This window comes from Pinus tabuliformis, chromosome 7 (genome assembly GCF_031772625.1).
Source record: "Pinus tabuliformis cultivar Carrire ecotype Pingquan chromosome 7, CPIR1, whole genome shotgun sequence".
Taxonomy (NCBI): domain Eukaryota; kingdom Viridiplantae; phylum Streptophyta; class Pinopsida; order Pinales; family Pinaceae; genus Pinus; species Pinus tabuliformis.
In genome coordinates this window covers 65,165,857-65,188,405 of record NC_142293.1, presented here as the reverse complement: position 1 = coordinate 65,188,405, position 22,549 = coordinate 65,165,857, and the positions used below count along the sequence as shown (strand labels likewise).

At 32.3% G+C, this 22,549-nt stretch overlaps 1 protein-coding gene across 2 annotated transcripts; it reads right to left on the bottom strand.

Annotated features, from left to right (window-relative positions):
• Positions 1-7,765: 7,765 nt before the first annotated feature.
• On the bottom strand, positions 7,766-9,388 carry LOC149245234 ((S)-8-oxocitronellyl enol synthase ISY1-like). Of its 2 annotated transcripts, none has more exons than XM_089455557.1 (2): positions 9,252-9,388; positions 7,766-9,131 (listed from the first exon to the last, which is right to left on the bottom strand). In XM_089455557.1, the coding sequence occupies exons 1-2, from the start codon at positions 9,300-9,302 to the stop codon at positions 7,914-7,916; spliced, it is 1,269 nt and encodes a 422-aa protein (XP_089311683.1). In that variant the 5' UTR covers positions 9,303-9,388; the 3' UTR covers positions 7,766-7,913. The 2 variants fall into 2 exon arrangements, with proteins under 2 accessions (XP_089311683.1, XP_089311682.1); XM_089455556.1 differs by having other exon boundaries at positions 7,766-9,134; positions 9,252-9,361.
• Positions 9,389-22,549: the final 13,161 nt, after the last annotated feature.

The window sequence follows — 22,549 nt, the reverse complement described above, 5'->3', positions numbered from 1 at the left end:
CTAATCAACAAAAGAGACTATGTACGCTTTGCAACTTTTGAATCTGCAATTAATCAATCAACCATGCCTCATGATCTACATGTGTACTTGAAGAAGCCAATTACACATCTCCACCTTCATCTGAGGTGGTTTTTTCCTTTACAGAAGGAGCATCATCAGATCCCTTTCCTTTATTAGGAGCTCTAGATTTGCAGTCCCCTTTGAAGTGCCCTTCCTTTCCACATTTCCAGCACACCACCTTTACAGGTTTTCCTAGAGATTTATACCTCCCTCTAGATTTAGATCTCCCACTCGATGACTTATTTTTGTTTCTGTTCTGGGACTGTCCTCGTACAGACAAGGCATCACCATTCTGGCTCTCCATATTTTTTTTGTCTCATCTCCTCCGTCAGCAAGGATGAGACTATTTCATCAAAATGGAAGGCGGTTGCATTGCTACCTATTGCAATAACCAGACTATCCCACGAATCTGGTAGAGAACACTACAAACTGATGCACTTATCTTCATTTGAAATTTTAATATCAACAGATGGTAACTGACTTACCACAGTATTAAATGTGTTTAGATGCTCTGTCATCGATTCTCCATCTTTCATCCTCAGGTTGTATAGCTTTTTCTGCAAGAACAATTTATTCACCAGAGACTTAGATTGGTACAAAGTCCTTAACTTGTCCCACAAAGCCTTCGCCGTACCTTCCCCTGATACATTCAACAATACTGAATCTGAGACACACAATCATATTGTGCTCTTTGCCTTCCAATACAATTTCTTCCATTCTTCATCGGACACTCCCGTTGGTTTAGTACCTAGATCTACCTTGATCCATTGATCTTTATCCACCAACAGATCCTCCATCTTGAGTTTCCACAACTAAAAACTTTGACCATTAAATTTCTTGATCTATATCTTTCCACTACTCACCATCTTCTTTCACCACCAGAATTGATCTCGCAGATCTCCCACTAAACAGGGTCTACCACAGGCCCAAGCAAAACCCCTCAGCAACAAAGGCATCCCCTTGAAGCCAAAACAGCTCTAATACCAAATGTAGGTTTTAACCCTGTATAGATATTACCTGCATACGAATTCTAAAACACAGAAAATAAAAAATGCAAGAGCATAACACATAAAAAACATATACACAGAGATTTTCCCCTGGATCCCAAAACCGGGACTACCAGCTTGATTTTTCATTATGTTCCTTTCAATGTTACAATACATATTTATACATGCCGAAGCATTCAATACCATGGATCGAAAACCATCGCGTCCAAAAAACATGTGCGAAAATTATGCACAAAACCATAGGTGGGTCCGCCCAACCTAACATAGGGCCCAAAACCAAAATTTTCCAGGGCGCTGCCCTGGACCCCATAAAGTGGGGTTATGGGTGCCCTTCAAACCCCCTGTTAACTACATGGAAAGAATATAACACAACCCAACATAAGATGCTCGGAGGCCTTTGTTGCTTCTGGAGTCCATGAAAATGCATCTTTCTTCAATAATGTTGTTAGAGGTGCTGCTATTCTCCCATAATTTTTAACAAAATTGTGATAATACCTTGTCAACCCAAGAAATCCTCGCAGATGCTTTATGGATGTGGGGATTTTCCATTCCTTAATGGCTTTAATTTTGCTAGGGTCTACCTTAACTCCTTCATGAGATACAATATGACCCAGATATTTCACCTTTTGTACTCCAAAGAAACATTTGGATCTTTTTGCATATAATTGTTTCTCCTCCAATAGTTGTAGCACCTTGTCAGCATGTTCAACATGATCCTTCCAAGACTTGCTGTATATTAGTATATCATCAAAAAATACTAACACAAATTTTCTAAGGAAGGGTTTGAAAATGGAATTCATCAAACCTTGAAATGTAGAAGGTGCATTGGTAAGGCCAAAAGGCATGACCAAAAATTCGTAATGACCCTCATGAGTTCTAAATGCTGTTTTCGGAATGTCTTCAGTCTTCATTCTGATTTGATGATATCCTGAATGAAGATCCAACTTGGTGAAGTAAATTGATCCATGCAATTCATCAAGTAATTCATCAATGATAGGAATGGGAAACGTATCTTTAATAGTGAGCTTGTTGAGCTCCCTATAATCCGAACACATGCACCATGATCCATCCTTCTTGTACACCAATACTACTGGAGCAGAGAAAGAACTTTCACTAGGTTGAATTATACCAGCCTCTAGCATTTTTGCAACCATACGTTCAATTTCACTCTTTTGGGCATAGGGATATCTGTACAGCCTGATGTTTGGAGGAACACTTCTTGGAATCAGATGAGTAGCATGATCATGATCATGAATAGGTGGGAGACCTTTGGGAGTCTCAAATACCGTGGAATATTGTCCAAGACTTTTTGGAGATCTGGAGAAATAGATGATTTCGATGTGGAAACATCTAGCGAACATAATTGTGAAATTACACCTCTTTGTTCCTTTTTTAGAAGCTTTGTCATACCGTTAGAGCTAATTATCTTTCCCAGTTTCCCTGAAATACCCCTTAATTCAATTTCCTTTCCTTTCGCAGAAAATTTCATGAAAAGTTCTTGAAAATTAAAAGCTATTGTACCTAAGGATTATAGCCATTGGACTCCTAGTACAACATCAACACCTCCCATTGGAATGGAAAGCATTGGGCTAGTCAATACATATTCTCCCATGGATAGCTTGATATTATGGAACTTTTCAGAGTAGTTTATTGTTCCTCCATTTGAAACCATCACTTGACACCCTGGTGCTGGATATAGGAAGCAATTCAATTTTTTTGCTACCTTACAATGAATAAAATTGTGGGTACTTGCTGAATCAATCAACACTATTACCTTTTTCTTCTTGATTTGTCCTTCTATCTTGATGCTTTGAGGAGTGGTAATTCCCGCCAATGCATTACAAGATATGGTTGGATTCATTTCTTCTTTATCTAGGCTTTGTTCCTAGAGTATATCCTCTTCTTTTGACCTTTCTTGCTCATTTTCTTCTTCCTCTTTACAATCTATGTAGAATAATTTATTCTCAGCACACTTATGACCTTTAGTGTATTTGCTATCACAACTGTAACAAATCCCTTTTTCTATTTTTTCTTCCAATTTTTATGGTGTCAACGTTATAGGTTGTGGAAGACTAGGGGCAATAACACTTCCATATTTATAGTTGTGAGTGGTACGCTTCCTGGTTGCCATAATTTTCCTTTCCATTTTTCTTGCTAACCTGAACGCCTTCTCTAATGAATCAAGTTCCCAAAGGTGAACATCATGTTGGATATTATCCTTTAAATTTCCTATGAACACATCAATCTTATGCTCCTCTGGAACATTTTTTACCCTTATATTCAATTTTTGGAACTCTTCAATGTGCTCCATTATTGAACCCTTTTGTTTGAGACTTATCAATTGGCTAAAAAAAGTGTTGCTTTTTGTATCCTCATAATGTGCTGTCAATTCTTCCGTAAAAATTGCCCAAGTGATAATTTGCTTACGAGAGCAAAGCCATTGATACCATACAAACTGATTTGGTTCCAAATATAAAGTTGCAATATGTACCTTTTGTGTGTTTTGCACATTATTGAGATCGAAAATTTTCTCCATCTGTAATATCCATGTTGCAAGATCCTTGCCATCAAACTTCCTCATATTGATTTTTGGAATATGGTGGGTCTTCGATCCAAAATTACAGTCTATGAAATCATGATTAACATTTCTTTTGTTCGCATCATGAGTTTCCTTTACTACCCTTTCACCATTTGTAAGTATTTCTTGTAGAAAGTTTGTCAAATCTGTCTTCAAATCTACCATGTTTGTCTTCAAATCTACCATGTCTCTCTTCAAATCTGTCTTCAAATCTATCTTCAAATCATCCATCTTAGCTTCTACGCCATTCATCTTAGCTTCCACGCCCTTTATCTTAGATTCCATGCCATTTATCGTAGCTTTTGTTAGCTTTTGTGAGAGTGACATTTATTGCATTTGGTCTTGTAATTTTGATATATCATGTAGCATTTCTTCCTCTTCTTCATGAGTCATGCTAGAGCTTTCAGGTTACTTACTAGGTGTTTGCATTTTCTTTCCTCGAGGCATCAGTTACCGATAATAATGCTCTACTATGCCCTTTGAATTCCTCCAAAATAATTTTTCAAACCGAGCTTAAGCAAAAATTTAAAAAAATCTACACACCTTTTTTCACTTTGTAGGAGCTCGATGTTGCCTCTCATGTATCTCTGTAATTTCGAATCATCCAGTTCTGAAATTGCGACCTACAGTAGCCCTCTGTGTTCTCTTTCCAATGCCACCAGTCTCATCCAAATTGGATTCTCCAAGGAAGAGTTATGCCAAATCTCCCACAGTGACTTGATTATAGACTAGTTCAGTAGAGCGAACTTGTACGACATGCCACGTGTCTCTGTTTCGACCTTTGGCTCTGAAAAATATATAGAAGAAACTACAGTCCGTCGTCTTTCTGTACCTTCTTGCGAAACTTCAATCTGATGCTCAGAGAGAAAGTTATGACGATTTTCCCTAAGTCACCTGTTTGGAATGTAATTCAGGAGTCTGCAAAAAGACCAACTTCCTCAGATCATATCTCCGCCAATATAGCATGAAAATATCTGAAATTTGGATCCAAGGTTCAGTGCGATTTCGTCTCAAATGGGTTTTGTTTTTCTCTTCTGAAACATCGCAGAAAAAAAGTTATAGCGAAAATGCCACGATGACCTATTTGGAGCAGCGAAACCCTAGAATCCACACCTCTGATACCAAATGTTTTGAAAATAGCTCACAAAAATATAGATCAACGCCTTAGAAATTAGCCTTTTTGAGGGGGCAACCTCCTTTACATTACACAAATGAATGATTCTTTTATGATTCAAATGACAAAACCTCCTTTCTATATATAGGAGTCTAAGGAGTCACAATATAACCCAGTTGACCTAACAGTAATAATATAAAGGCACAAAAATAACAATAGAGGGATTCTATGGGGCACAGTAATAACAATATGGGGACAGTAGGGGCACAACGATATTAATAAGGGATATAACTACAATAGTAATGGGGTAATCACTAGTATTATAGGGACCTAACAGTCCTTCACAAAAAAACATGGGACCGCCAAATTTTAATGTTCTCTAGATGTTGGTGAAAGATCCTATGTCTCTCTCTTTCGCTGGCTTCAGATTCTTGCAGCTGGCCATGGCATTTTTTTCCCTTTTGTACAAGAAAAAAAAGAACAGAATAGTTTATTTTACTCTCTCTCTTATTCACAGGAATACTCCTTTTCCTTTTTCAAACAACTAGAACATGCTTACACAGATGTACAGTGCTGAGAGGACGTAATAACAATATTTTCATGTCTAAGTCTTTGTATTCTGAAAATCCATTCCCTCTTTCTTAGCCTGCAAAATGGAGGAAGAATACCAATTTGTGCACAAGATATTTTTCCATTACAGGTTCTCACAAACTATTTTGATATTTGTAGCTCTTTCAGGTTTGTTATTTATTAAAGTTGTTGCTCAATCCAGTCTTTGTAGGAAAAGTTGTGGTGGCTTACCCATCTAGTATCCTTTTGGCATTGATGATGGGTGTGGGAGTTTTGAATATAGATCATTTCTTGTGTGCACCAATGACACCAAATTTGAACTAAGGACACCCACAGGGAGATATCTTGTGAAGAACATCAACTATGCGAATCCACATATAATTATCTCAGATCCTTCTATGTGGAGTTGCAGTGGATGAGATGAACTTCATGATAGCATAAGATTTAGTCTTGACATCAACAGAAAGTTCTCCATTTCCAATTTCAACACTTTTCTCTACTTCAATTACAATGCATCCTCTTTCCTTGTTAAGCCTCAACGTAGTGATTGTGAGGACCACACCAGCCGATGTGAGAACATCTGTGATAGCACCAATTACCTCTGCAAAAGTTTGCATGGTTTCCCAAAAGCTCTCTCTAAGCTCTCTTGCTGCTCTTACTATCCAAGACCTCAGATTCCTTGAGACTCGTGCTCCAAAATTGTGAATCATAAACTAGCATATATTGGGATATTACCAATTCATCTAGAAATTCTTTCTATAATCAAATTCCTACCTATGGTATTTGCTTGAATTACGAGAATCTACACACAAATCATTGCTTGAGATTCCAGTACTATGGGTATGGAAGAGGGACCTGTGGCTATGAGAGAGAATTTGGAAATTTCTCGTGTCTCTGGAAGGACGGAAATGTCAGTACTTAATGTTGATGTATGCTGGTTTGAAAGTGCAAATTACTCTCTAATCTCTATTTACAAATCTAAATTTGATGCCCCTTTTATTTTATATGTATTTTTTGGTGAAATACAACGTGTGCATGAAAACCAAGCCTACATCAATGTAGTTCATGGTTGACCATTAAAAAATAACATTTCTTTAATTGCAATAGCAAGGTGAATTAACATTATAATTATGATTTAGTCGAGAGTTACCAATTTGTGTTCCCAAACATTTGAATGGGTTTATGATAGATTTTGACTTACTTGGAACGAAAGAGGTATATTAATATTGTAATTATGTGAGAGATAATAATGAATATTTTATAATAATAAAATTGTTTGTTTGTTAAGTAAAGAGGGTTTTGAAATGACTGGTATGTCGAATTTGTGGTTTGAGTAACTATGATTTAAGGGTATCTAAATCGTTAAAATTACTCAGGGATTGTATCTAGCTTGGGCCACCCTAATTCTTAGCATGACTAGATATTTGCCCACAAAGTTTCCAACCAATGACCATTTCACCATGGAGTATCTTAACAGAGCACCCTATCTATTCTACTTCGCATGGGCAACGAACACCTCACACTAATTAAGGATAACAACTTATATTAAGATCATAGCAAGTTGGATTAAAATCATAACTTGAGATTCTTATTATAAAGACTTTTGGCTACTTGAAAAGACCAAGATAGATTAATATTGAAGATTAATATTATACCCTCGGTAAAAAAGAAAGATCTTGAATTAGTTGAGGTTAGCTAGCTAAATTAATAGTATATTTTTTGTTTTGTGTAAAATAATTAGCCATAAAGTATATTGTTAAGGCACTCTTTGTATAAAAGTTGTTGATTCAAAATTGTGTATTGTATTAGGATATTTTCTAGAGGCGTCAACTTGTGCCATGAATCTTAACATTGAAATAATGTTGGAACTGTGCAAAAGTTAGTCCAGTACAGTGATTTGAAGTGTACTAAATTTTGCTTCTCCTACTACATTTAGATTTGCCTATTCCCATATGATGATTGTTCCTCAAACAATTTATGCTTTACAACTTCTCATACAAATACTAATTAATTATACAAATAAATAATAAAATGATTTCTTAAAAATGTATAAAATTATGATTGTTGAACAAATGTTTATTTAAGAAGCATACTTGCAGTGATATATGGCGGTTCTCAATAAATCGATTCATATATATATATGTATATATTATTATTTAAATCCAACTTTTACCGAACAGTAATATATATATATATATATATATATATATATATATATATATAATTTGCTCCGAATTTAGCAGAGATGTATTGGAATTACACAATTATATTATAAATTTAATATAATCTAAATTTTAGTGAATTAAAAGAAAATAAAAATTTATATATACAATAAAAAAACTATAGATTTTAAATAACAACTAAAATTTATTTGATCAGAATTCAAACCAAAATTTTGATCAGAATTCAAACCAAAATTTTGGAAACATAAAATAATTAGAAAACGCGATTTAATTTTGATTTATGTTTGAAAAGTTACAGGTCGAAATAGCTTTCCTTTTTATCCTAATTAACCAGAGAGACTATGTATGCTTTGCAACTTTTGAATCTGCAATTAGTCATGCCTATTTTCTCTGCGTTTCAATCAAGGAATGATTTTATGGGTTTTCAGCATATCGATCCATCCAAGACAAGACCTCTCTGTGTTCCTAAACCCCAGAAAACCATTGTCCTTGCTCTTGTTCATGCTCATGCTCACACCCTTCATCAAATTCCTGTTCAATGTTCTGTCAACAGATAACCACCATTGTTCGCCCAGTTCTTCAAGCCTGCTCTCCACAAGCCCCTTCTCCTTCACAATCTCCTCCCACACACCGCTCTTGCTTTTCATTTCATCGCCCAAGGAAAACCCACGCCCCTCATAATCACCCGCCTCCACCTCCAGCTTCTCTGCAAGCACAGTCCACAGATTTTTCCATCTGAACACATCCCCGTTGCTCACATTAAATACCTTGTTCTTCCCATTTGGTTCAACGCACGCCCATATCTGCTGCTCCGCAATGAGTTCCGCATCTGAAGCCTCCGAAACCCCCTCCCATGTGATAGAATTCCCCGGGAATCTGAACTGCGTGCCCTCCTTCTTGCAGATCGCAGCGTAAACTGCAAGAGAAACCAGGAGATTCATGGAAGAGTAGCTAGTCAAAGGAGAGAAACCCAATAATATGACAGCGGGGCGATGGATGGACCAGCTGATCTTAATATCCCTCTCTCCTCCTAATATTTCAAACAGTACGTCCTGCAACTTATCATGGTGGCTGAAATTTGAGCCATTAGTCAGTCTAGGAAGTCTCTCCTGATCCGGTACCTCGTCAGGATCAGTAATCAAATCCATAGCGGAAATATCATGAGCGCCCGGATAATGCTCCGTTCCCGTTTGCAGACACACATGTTCCAGATTGGGGGCGTTCAAAATAAGAGAATCCAGGACATTTGCAAGCATTTTACTGTTCAAATCGGCCTCTTCGATTCCTCGCCCGGCATTTGTGATCACCCAGAAGACGTGCGTGACATCGGTGAGAGCCGAGAATTTTGCCATCGTCTCATCTCTATCCAGCAGGTCGCACTGTATGTACTGCATATTCTTGTGAGGGCTAATGGGCCCGTGGGCTATTCCATACACCTTCCACGGCCCGCCTTGAATATCGTGTGTGGGCAGAATATCTGCCAGTCTGCTACCTACCATTCCTGTCACACCTACGATCAGCCCAACATGAACCTTCTTGTTCTTCTTGTTATCACTACTTCCTCCGGAGCTGCTGCCACTACTTTCGCCATTCGTGTACTGATCATCTCGCTCGCGTCTCTGCTTTTAAACAAAAACACAGCCATAATTTGTCAATTTGCATTTATAAATAACTTTAAGAATGAGATAGGAATAAATGCACAGAATCGAATATTAAGAAAGAGGGGTCCGATCTCTAACCTCTGGGGTTCCGAAGCTCCCCGTCCACCATGAATAATACCATGACCCCATGATTCTTACTGATTAACAGTACTGCACTGATTGATTGTAAGCAGATGAGGTAAACATTGATCCCTTGAAGTAGAGATGTGAGGGAGGTGATGCATTTTTATAAGCGCGTTTGAAGAAAAATGAAGCCATCGTAGCAAGTAGACAATTGGTGGTGGTTGGGTTGGTTGTTCCGTGTGGGAATCTATTCCTTGTATTCCTAAACTTCAAAATAAAAAAGAAATAGCTGCAGAGTCATACAACGTAATCAAGAACACAAAAAACATAGTCATACAACGTAACAATAAGGGTGAAGTTGCATAACGCAGGGATTGTTTGAAAGATAGACACCAAAGATGGGTAGGTGATGTCATCTTTCTTCCAAATTATAATAATATCCTTTATACTGATATTCAAACGTTTTCTATTTTCTAAAGTCCCTTTGACTCATAACTTATTTCAATTACTCACTCATAATCTTATTTACTTTTGGGTTTATTAGGTTTAGATTAGTTGGTTTATCTGACATTTAGATTCAAATGTTATGAGAAATTGAAAGTGGGAGTTAACTCTAAGTAAGACCAGCATTTTATAGAGTATTTAGATATGTGGAATTTAAATTCAAATTTTACAGAAAAGAGGTAGTATTTGATTAAATTTTACCCTGAGAAATTGAGAGTAAGAATCAATCCTAAGTTATGAAAACCATTTTATAAAGCATCCATACTCGCCAATTTTAATACTGTTGAACACGTCATTTTTCCAATTTTCCCCTTCAACATTGGAAACTATTTAATATATATATATATATCAACTTATATCTAAAAATTAACAAAACGATGTCATCCCTTTACATAAGAGAAGATTGGTTGAACCTTTGCTTACAGGTGGGACAGGTGAGTAGGCAAACAATTTCGACATGTTTTCCATTCAACCAAGTCTGTGATGGGGAGGAATTGAGGTAAAATGTATGACTGTCAAAAGAATATCTCCTCATCTCATGAAAGACGTGGAGCTTCTTGTTAATCCATTTATGCTACAATTCCTAAATGTCTTCTGCATTCCTTTGACTCGTCCCTGTTAGCAGATAAATACAGTTTTTTATTATTATTGTTTTTGTGAGTTAACTTATACTTTATTTGTGAGAGTTGGATTGAGAATTTATGTTTACTAGTTATTTTAATTTTGATTATTGTAAATCTCATAAATTTTATTTATATCTTTTGAATTTCCAAATTATTTTGATATCTGCCATTCAAATTCGGCAGCCTGATATATTAAGATGAAATTGTGAACAAAAACACTTCTGCCACTGCGGATAAGCATGCAGAGAAACCTGCAATAAGGATTATCATTTTATTTATATATATATATATATATATATATAAAATTAAAAAGATGGAGATGACCGATGGGAAGATAAGATATTCGTACCAATTCTACCAGTGGGGTGAGGTTGAAAAGGTCATCGAACATGCATGGGTTTGTATAAGGGTTTCTGCTGGCAAGATAGACATTGACGTGTCATAACTTGTCACAATTATAGGGGTTATAAAAATATTTTAATAATATCAGTTTAGATTTATTTTACTTCTGGATAAGTGCAGAGAGGTCTTAAATTTTTCACTTAGGAATGTAAATTTTTAGATTTCATTCTTTTTTTATATGGTAGATAAGGAGTTATAATCAAATTAAACTAGTGTAATTTTTAACCTTTAAATAAATTATTTGAGATAAGAATACTAAATTAGTTTAATTATTAGTCTTTAAATAAGTCAAACATAGGTCAAATGAGATTAGAATATCATGCAAAAAGCCATGAGTTAAGAATGTCATGGAAAAACCATGGATTAAGAATAATATGGAAAAAATCACATGTTGGAAAATTTTATGTTTTTATGTTTTTTATTTTTAATTTAATTCAATTTTCACTTCGTCAAAATGTTAAATATTACAACATCTCTACCATAGTAAGTTGGAGAGGGCCTCTTGGCACAATTAATTACAAGGAGACTTGAACTTAGAATGACATGGAATGTAGCTTTTCATTATCAAAGCTAATTGAAGTAGCCAATGAGCTTTTTCTTTTATTACCTTCAATAACAAATACAACACTAATTATATAATTAAATTGTCAACTTAAATGAGTTGATAGATGTGTTTTTTTTCCAATTTAAATGTGGTTCAGCATTACATCATCTTATTTTTTTCCTATTAATATTAATTTCAATAACAAATATATCACTAATTATATAATTAAATTAGCAACTTAAGTAAGTTAATATATGTGTTTTTATTTATTTATTTAAATATGGTCTAAATTAAGCTACAAAGACCAATTGACCTGGAGACTTATAGATAGGCGTGTTATTTTGGAATATGATTTCCATAATTTAATTTAATTATCAATAATTATTGAGTGGGTGTTTGATATTTAACCTTTCAATAAATATTTTAAAAGATTCTTAATAGTAGTTACATATCAAAGCTGTAGTTAAGTTATTTTTATCTTTTTTTTGAGAATTTAAATTTAATTATCAATAATTATTAGATGGATGTAGGGATTCAACCTCCAAAGAATATTCTATAACATTCTTAGTAGCATATACAAATCAAAGGTTTGGATTTAGCACCAAAGTAGTTATGCTTATGCCTTTGTTTCTCTTTTAATTGAATTGATTAATTAAAAAAATGTAATATGAAGAACTATGATACGAAGTGACTTGTGGTTTTTTGGGCATGCAATAGTGATAAACCATGTTATTGGTCCATATCATTGTTCCAAAGCCTCTTTAAAGATTAACCATAATTCTTTGTATAATTAATCATAAGTATAAAAATGAAGTTATAATTTAATTATTTTTTTATGATTTTTTTAATATGAACCATATAAAATGAATGATAAAATAAGCATTTGATGTCTATTAGTTTTTATTAGTTATTTAATTTATACCATCTTACAACCATCCACAGAAAAGAATCAAATCTATGAAAGTGTAAACATTAGAGGAAAAATTCATGAGAAAAAACATAGATTGTTAAAATCGAAAATCCAAGAATCGTTAATATTTACATAACATTACAACATCCCTTTGAAAATAACTCTCCCAACCATAATTATGTTAATTTAAACCTTTTATATTTTAATTTTTTTATTTCTTTACGCGTAGTATATTTTTACGAACAACCCCTTCGCTCAACCATTCGGCAACAGATTGCTCTGTGAGTAAAAATTGATTTAGACTTGCAACGAAATTTGGCAAGAGAATAAAAAAGAAAAATTGTGCCCTGCATCATTTTCTACGGAGTGGAAAGGTTGTCTTGCATCATTTCCTACTTCAATTGGTGATCGACAACCGTCATTGAATCAAATCTTTTAAGGCTCCTGGGCAAGTCCCACTCCTGGAATAGTCCCCTCTTGATTGTATATTTGGATATCCAAAGAATATGGTGTAAAGCCAGCTCAACCATGGAATCTATAATATAAAGATTCCATTGCTTTAGAAGCCAGCTCAACAATGGATTAGATTTCACATTCATGGCATGTGCATGATTAAGAAGGAAGTAATGGGTTTTATTGATTTGGTTCATAATGCATTATATATGAATGATTATAGAATTTAAAATATTTTAAAATTTTATGGATAGGAGCAAATACTTGAATTTATTCATATCTATAAAAATTGTAAAATATGTACAAATTTATAATTAACACAAAATTATTATGGTTATTTATTTTTACTATATAGTATATATTTATTTATTTTTCTCTTGAGTTTCCAAATCATATATTTCATTATTATTTTTGCACTTTAGAAATTTATAATTAACAATGGTTATTTATTTTTAATATATAGTATATATTTATTCATTTTTGGTAGCAAGTTTCCAAATAATATATTTCGCTATTATGTCATTATTTTTACACCAACAAGTTTTTAATGACATAATTTCAAAGTGTTTGCTAATTATAATAAGGTATTATATTGTGATTTTTTATTTTTATTTTGCAATAGGAGTTCTGAAATTTTAATTTAATTATTGATAATTACTAAGTGAATGGTAGATATTTGACTTCCACACAATATTTTATAATATTTTTGATAGTGAAAAATTAAAGGTTAAAATTTATGTTAAAAATAGTTATGTGCTTTTCTATCATTTTAATTAATTGATTAATTAAAAATAATGGTATGTGAACATGACTTATGACTTTGGGACATGCGATATTAGTAAGCCATGATATTGGTCCATGGTATTGTAACAAAGCTTACTTACATGTTTATAATTTAACAATTTCTTATGATATTTTGAAATATTTATAATGTGAAATGCACTATGAAATAAATTTTTTGATGTCTATCAATAATTACCAACTATTTAATATATTTAACTTATAATTATCTAGATTTTGGAGATATTAGTCAGCTAAATTTTGTATATATAAATGAATTTAAAATTTTGAAAAAACTTTACATACTAAAATTATACAAATTTCAGAATTCAAATTTATTATTGTAATAGATTTTGATTAGATTTTTTAACTTAACTCATTAAAAAAAATTAAAATTAAAAATGTAAAACCCTTAAAGTGCTAGCTTGAGTAACGCTCATTTCAATATACATGATTTCTAAATTTATTTTTATAAAGACAATATATTTTATTTTTGTTATTCAATTTTAAAATTAAAGTTTTAATTTTTTCAATAATTGAAAAAATAAAATTAAAACCATTAATTTTAAATGGAGGAGGAATTTGTAATTTAATTAATATAAATTAAATCTATTTTATAGCTATATTATATAATTTAATAGTTCAAAATAGGTAGTGTTCTATTTTATTTTTAAATTATAAATTATAAATTCAAATTCAAATTTAGATTTAATAAAATTTTAATTTATTAATCCTAAACATAGAAAAGAACCATTGAGATACAACTTTTGCGATATCTAATTAATTTTGAGTTAAAGTGAATCTATATTGATATATCTTTTGCATTTCATAATTATTATGATTTTGAATACATAAACTAGTAAAACCACATTAGAAAATGATGCAAGTTTAAGACATTATTTTCCATCATTTATATACCAATCAACATAATTTAAAAAATGCCTATTGAAAGCTATTTCATGGCCTATAAATAAAAATAACTTATATTCATCAATAACTATGTATAATTTCTTTTTTTAATTGGTGCACAATTCTTTCTTGTTGGTAGTGATCATGATTCACACGACATTGTCCTATTTATAATGAAATCCATCCTGCATAATTGAATTGAATTTTTTTTTTAATTCTTTTATAAATATCTCATGTTTTAGGGAAAATAATTATCTACAATCTATAATTAATTAGTAATTATTATATAAAGTGAAAATAAATAAATAAACCATAAATCTATCCATCCAAACAATATTGTGGCCAAATGAAAAACAATAAATCTATCAACCAAACACTTTTTAAGATATCTTTATTAGCATCCAAAGTATTGAGCTTCCTAACTAAACACACCGTTTTGACATCCTCTATGCTATATACTCATAATACCCATCCTACATTGCATATGTTGATATGGGGTCAAAGAAATTCTCCTTAGTTCACCTGTTTATAGACCCTTCATCAAACTCCTCACCAACGTGCTCGTTTTGGGATCAAATTTAACAGAAGCCGAGACAGTGGTATGATATAGGGTAAGAAAATATATGTGACCCATTCCAAGCATACACATCTATTTGACGAATTTGAGAAGAAACCCTTGGCAGAGATCACCAATACCTTACGTCTCCACATCAACTCGCACTGTTCTCATAACCTGCGATGGTTTCGCTTCAATGGGCTTAATGGACAATGAGGAAATTGAATATTGAAACATAACGATTTCAACAAGTCTAACAGTTCGACATAAATTCAATCTTGATAAATATTTTTTTAATAAATTATAACAATATTTTTTTAATAAATTATAACAACAATAATGTTGTATTCATTATTTTTTAATAAATTAAGTTGTATTCATTATTCTTTAATAAATTAAAGATAAGAGCTATTAAAAAAATTTAAAAATTATTCACATATTTTTTATACTATCCATTATATTCCTAAATTATTAAATCTCGGTCATTTATAGTTTGACAATTTAAAATTCCTTAATTCCAATTCCAATCATGTTTTTAGTGTAATTAATTACCATATATATATATATAGATATTCAGTCACATTTAATTTATTATTACTTATTCTTAATTATATAACCATATTATCTATTTATTATTACTTATTCTTAATTATATAACCATATTACCTTAAGTCAATGAGACACATTAATGTTACAAATATGAGACAAAATTACAATATCTTTAATGCAAAGATAAAATATGCTTTTCTAAATGTAACCAAAAAAGTTTATTTCTTTATTTTTATTTTTTTAATACAGAAGTAGCTTCATACTTCTAAAAAAAATTCTAATATAAATTTCTATATTTTAAAAAATTACATGTGATGTACTTTTTATACAATATAATGTTTTGTTTTTTTAATACAAAATTAGTTTCATACTTCATACAAATTAGTAATTCTCATAAATATAAAATTTAAATTTCTATATTTTAAAAAATTGTACTGACATGTATTTTTTAAAATACAATATAATTTTTTTGATGTGTAATGTATAATTTACATTTGACTGTGAGAAAATGTAAGATCTCAAACATCTAATTAATTAATGGATCTTGGCTTTTGTCTTTTCTGCATTTTTCTTATCACATTGATATGAATGATTAAGTGTCCAAGGTCCTTTGCAAATAAAACGTAGTCCTTTCTTTTTTAGTTCATTCTTGCTTCAGGTTTTACTACCTTTGTTCTTTCTTCCTCCATTAATTGTTTTAAGCTACTTCTTAGTCAGCACCTTTCTGAGAAATTTTATGTTTTGCATGACTAACTTCTCCACTAGATCATAGGCGATTGGTTATACAATCAACTCCTTCCTCCAAATGATCAATATTTTGGATCTTAGTATCTTGCAGATGTCAGCATTTCCTTCTAGGAACAAGGACACAATCTTTTGCATGCTTGTTTTAACATGGCCTAAATGAATTGATATAATGCTAGTGAAAAAGGTTCGGTGAAACTGAAAGATTAAGTCTTCACATTTCAGATTCAGCATGAATGTGCCAAAGATGAACTCTGCCATGAGTTCTAAGATTTTGCACCACTTCTAAAGGGTAGGAAGCATGATGATGTTTAACCCTTGAAGGGATTCTACTATCCATTGCAATATCTACCCCATGGTATAATTATTGTAAGGCAATAATGGTGATGTTAAAGCTATGATCTTGCTGAGACAAGAAGCAATTGTGAGCATGACCTCTTCACAAGGATGTTCCCAAATTTTGGGTTGTATCAATGCAAGCATGGATGGCTTGAGAGCCCAATTTACTTTCTTCCATTATGGTTGCCCCACCTTGGATAGACATGTTTCTAATTCCTCCAACTTATGAATCTTTATGACTAACTTTGTTTGTTGCAATTCAGATCCAAGTGCAAAGAGCTTAGCTCCTCTTCCCTATCCTTCATTCGCTTCCCATGGGTGCTTCTGCTGCAAAATGGCATAAAATCTTCTTGAAAAAGGTCTGCTTCTTTGACCATAATTTTGATCTAAGGAGGTATTGGTGCATAAAAGGCCATATATTTTCTCTATTTCATCAATAAGCTTTTGGGTGTTTTCTAGAGACTCTTCAAGACCCAATTTCCCACACTAGATATTATATGATACCCAGGCAGGATGCAAGAATATTGTAATATTCCTTAGGAGAAATACATTTTCTCTTTGCCTAACAAATTAAAAACAACCAAAAATAAAATTCCCTGTTAAGACATAATTATTTATTATTTTAATGCCCAAAATATTTCTCCACACATATTTCTCCAACACACATATTTTTGTTTGTTTCTTTTATAACCCATGATTATTTACACTATGATAACATACGTCCCCCTTCCCTTTGTTTATGGCTTGAATTCCTTCTAGGACTCCTCTTTATGTCGTCTCCCAACTCGGTGCAATAATTGTTACAACATTCCATGATTCAAAGAAGGGAAAAACACCTAAAGCATCACCAACCCAGAAGTCTAAGTGGAAGGACCCACCTCTGAGTTGCAAGGTCTTGGCGAAATTTGATGATTTATGCTTCCAATAATAAAACTTTTCCAATATTCGTACAACTTGTAATATGCTTGAGAGTTTCATTAACAAATGGATACATTACCAAATACATAACATAATTATTATACCCATTAAATATAAATAAAATAAGCATATCACTCATTCTTTCTCTATTAATCATCTCTTCCACTGATCATATCTCATAACCTTCATATGTTTCATCCTTATACCATTTCTATTCCACCTTTAAGTCAAGGAAATATGTATGAAACCCCTTCCACCCATATTCAAGCTATAATTCAATTCATGGATTCCCTCTTGGTCTTCAAAGTAGAAATTTCATATGGTGACATCTCTACCATTCTGAGCACTATCACCTTCAAGAATAAAATCACGCACTTCTAGAAAATCAGAGAGCCATATAAATGGAAATAATTATTAGTATTTTGTGGAACCCTGTACAAATTAAAATTGGGACCAACAATTTTCTTGGCCTTGTTTATTTCATCCTCCAACTGATAGGAATGCGACTGATCGTAAACTTTCACATCAGCTTGGTCTTGCAATTATGTGATCTGCAAAATTTCAAGCTCAACTGGAATCCTTGCAACTAATGATACTAGGATAGATTTAATATCCAATGATTCAATTTGATTGGATATTCTACTAACAGACTAAAGGACTTGACCCTCTGTGCACATCCCACTCGGCCTTTTAAATTGCAATGAACTTGTTGCTGTATGAATAGTGACTTCAAGAAATTGCGACCACAACAACAAATTAATTAAAATTCCAACATTTAGAGGGATATGGCTACACAACTATGTGTACTTAAAATATAGATCACCAACCTTAACAGAATATTGGCCTCGATGACAATAAAGAGCATCAATCTCCACTATCTGTGTAGGCATTCTTGCACGCCTTATGCTTGGCACCGTCATTAGATGAAGAGATGGCCTCTACACCTTCACGCTACTGATATTGTGAACATTACTTACTCCTGATCAATACTCTCTCCTTGTGCTCTAGGTGGTGCGCAGAGGGAATGACTCGTTGAAAAATATTTATCCCTTGAGTGGTTGTCCCTCAAATCTTCGGGAGCCATAGCTACCTACTGCTTCACACAAAATATGGCCTATCAACGCTTCAACCTTGATCGAACCACAACCTCTAATGTTCCCATTGCGACAATATATAATGCTCTCAACCTCTGCGAATATATGACTCCTCAACTTCATAGTGACTTCTAACAATTAGTGGACTGGCTTGTGATCGTTCTTGACCCATTGTATGAATTTAGTGTTGTTGTGTTTTTGCTTTTTGGTCCTCTTATGCTTATGCAAATGTGCCTTACAACCTTAAATTACTTTTCTCCTGGCAATACACAAAGTTTCTCACGTGTTTGATGCCACTATGAGCATAATGAAAATGTAATATCTCCCTGACCTTGAGAAGAGAGAATGATCAACTTGCCTTGGGAGATATACAATAGGTCAGTGCCCTTTGTGGAACGATTCAGATCTCAACAATTCATGACCTTATGAAATATTATGGAATCCTTAACCTCTCATAGGAAATAGCCCTGCCCCAAATAACCCCAGGAAAATGAATGTCTCAATTTTTTTGTTGTTGTTGTTTATTTATTTATTTTTAATTGGAAAATCCTCTGGTCCAACATAGATTAACATTTTTTCTTCTAATTTGTAGTAGGAAAACTTTTAAAAGAGACCAACTAGGGTGATATTAAATACCACTGAAGATGGAAATGTTGGCTAGGGTGATAATAAATCCCACCGAAGTTCCCTACTTAAAATGCTCAAGATGGTAGGAAGCACAACTCTGACACCATTGTAAGATCCCAAACCAATAATTAATCAATATATCTATCACATTTAAGTGTTCTAATAAAATATTTTCAACAAAACACCAAACGCCAAGGGATCTAAAAAGAAAAATCAAGGTAGTTATTTAATTAATTACTGTGAATAATACATGCCAGATTGATAACATAGAAACCCTTGCAAACGTCATGCAAGCATGCCCATTAAATGAGAAATCAAGACATTCAAACACAATTGTGGACCATGTATGGATTCACTACACAAATCACACCCATTGGGTTTTCGTAAATTGGAACTCGTCACCCCAAGTTCTCAAGAAAAACATAATAAGATAGATAAACACTCCATGATTCAAATGCCTAGATCTTATCCCCTTTAATAGGCTTGATGGACTCTCTATAAAACTTATTTTATTATTTTCCCTCGAACATGGGCAGGTCCCATGGGAAAACACCATGAGTAGATTCCATCCATTTTGACCATATAAAGAAAAGGGAATATTACAAAAAATCACAAAATTTTAAGTGAATAAAAAATATGTAACAACTCTAATATAAAGTTTAAATCTTATATAGATAGATGATTATCTTTAGTTATGAAATATGAATATATTTTTTTTCTTAGAAAAGGGCACTCGCACTTACACAAAAATGATGTTAGAAAAAACACAATGGGGTGCCTTGGGACATGTTCATGTTTTTAGAAAATGTTGTATGTAGTTGTGAGTTTGCATCCTCAACATTCATTGAACTGGGAAGAGGTTGTTGACTTACAACCAATCACTAGTACAAAATGACTAATTAGTTACTAAAAAAACGACTAAAAATTGCACATAAACAACTATTTTTCGGTCGGTGACCAATAGTAGCTAATTTATAGTATCTTATAATGTGACCCAATTTTATTCGTATTTAGCTTAGTCATTAATTGGTTGTCTGAATTTCATTATCTAGTAGTATATTTAGTCATAAATTCGGTCGCTAATTTAGTCATTGATTTTCACAATTAATGACCAAATATACAACAAAATATATTACTAAATGATCACTCGAGAAAACCAATTAATGACTAAAGAAATATGACCAAAATGTTGGTCGTGTTATAAGATACTGTAAATTAGCTACTAATAGTCATATATATGAAAATTTTAGTCATCGTTTGAAACCAATTAATGGCCAAATAAATATGACTAAATTTTGGTCGTGTTATAAGATATTGTAAATTAGCTACTAATAGTTGTATATATGCAAAATTTGGTCGTTATTTGTAATCACAAATTTATCATTTACAGTAGTCATTTATCTTCTTTTGGTAGTTTCATATTCATTGTATAAATGTCTACTTTAGGGGTTTATAGTTTTTTCATTTATTTTCATTAACAACCATTACAAGAGACTAATTTAGCTGTATATTCATTTTATTTGTGATCATTATTAATCAACATAAAATACTAATTTAGTAGTTTTATATTTATTTTATGCATTCATTATTAATTAACATAAATTAATTAGTATGATTTTGCAACTAAATTAAAAAAAATATCATACAATGTACATGTTCATCTAATATGAAAACGCAAAGTTATAAATGTTAATTATAATACTAGATACTATCAAGTGAAACTATAAATAATTTCAACCACGAAAATTATATTATAAAATGTCAAGTATTACAATATGAGTTTCCAACTTAATATTGGTTGGAGTAAAATTTACACATGAAATATTGTTTCATCACTTTAAAACATTATCATTTTGTTAAATAATTTCAACCACAAAAATTATATTATATAAAATGTCAAGTATTACAATATGAGTTTCTAACTTAATATTGGTTGGAGTAAAATTTACATATGAAATATTGTTTCATCACTTCAAAACATTATCATTTTGTTGTCAAGGCATTGTAGGTGAATTCACCAACTATGAAGACTTGACCATTAGTCTGTGTGTGTCTCTTATGTGGGATATTGGCTCTACAAGTATTACTAGACCTATTCTTTTCTCTCTCTCTCTTTAATTTGCATTTTTTCACTCTAGTGTTATTGTTCTCCTCTTTCTTCAATTCCTGCTTCTTACTATCAATACTAAGTTTCTTTTCTGAAAAATAAAGAAGATACAATGCAGAGTATAAGACATAAAATATGATGAACAATGGAAGATAAAATAAATGAGACTATATAGGATTTTTATGGGAATACCTTAACATCAACAATATTGTCAATGCGATTTTTCCCCATAAAAACAAGAAACTTGAACAAGTTTTCTTCAGTTGGGCAATAGTGGCCATTATGTGGCCAAATGACCTATACAAACAAAGAAAATAAAACATCACCATAGAAAATAACACCTTAGTAAACTTAGTATTCAACCTTCAAGGAATGTTAGGCACAATCATGCCAACTAAGTTACATGCGAAAAAAACTCAAGTCGTAGATTACTTATACAGTGTGGGAGTGCAAACAAAACTCCTAGAAAAAGCCAAAGCTAAGTCTAGAATAGAATTAAACGGAGTAAAAATGATACAATAATAGGATAGTCTTGTATACATGTATATAACTAGATAATGTAGAAGGCTAGAGGTCGATGATGTCAAGAATGCCCAAGTCTGATGAGCATTTCTTGAGATAATAACTACTATTTGGGTCTATTATCACATATGAATAAGCCAACTAGACTATATCAAATTATTAATTTTTTTCTTATATTTATGGATCACTACAATATAAGTGGATAAATTGCAAATATAATTCCCTTCCCATTGTGATCCTGACATGTGGTACAATATATTAGCTTTGATTAGAGAAAATTTCCAGCATCAAAAATATGTAGCAATCACTACTAGTAATCCCCCAAATAGGATTGTTTTAGAATGTAACTTTCAGATTTTAGTTGCTATATGATTCTTGAATGGAAAATCCACACTGAATTCCAACACCAAACTTCAAAATTGAGAGAACACATGTGGCCATCCTCAATCACTCAAACTCAAAACATTAGTGATCATTATAATAAAAAGATAAAATAAGAGTAGTTTTGATGTGTTTTGTAGATTTACATGCAAAGCACCAATAGTTTTCCCATATTTAACATATTTTTAATTTACAAGATATAACACATCGATTGATATTTTACAACAAATAATTGTTTCAATATGAAAATGGATTTAACATATTACAATGATACCACCAATGTTTGATTCTCAACTAGTTCAAACTAGTTAGCACAAAAACTTCAAGAGAGAGAAACAAGTAGAAATAAAA

Coding starts and splice junctions, on each gene's coding strand:
- LOC149245234 (XM_089455556.1), bottom strand. CDS start 9,302: ATGGGGTCATGGTATTATTCATGGTGGACGGGGAGCTTCGGAACCCCA. Junction 9,135..9,251: donor GGAGCTTCGGAACCCCAGAG/GTTAGAGATCGG, acceptor TTTGTTTAAAAG/CAGAGACGCGAGCGAGATGA.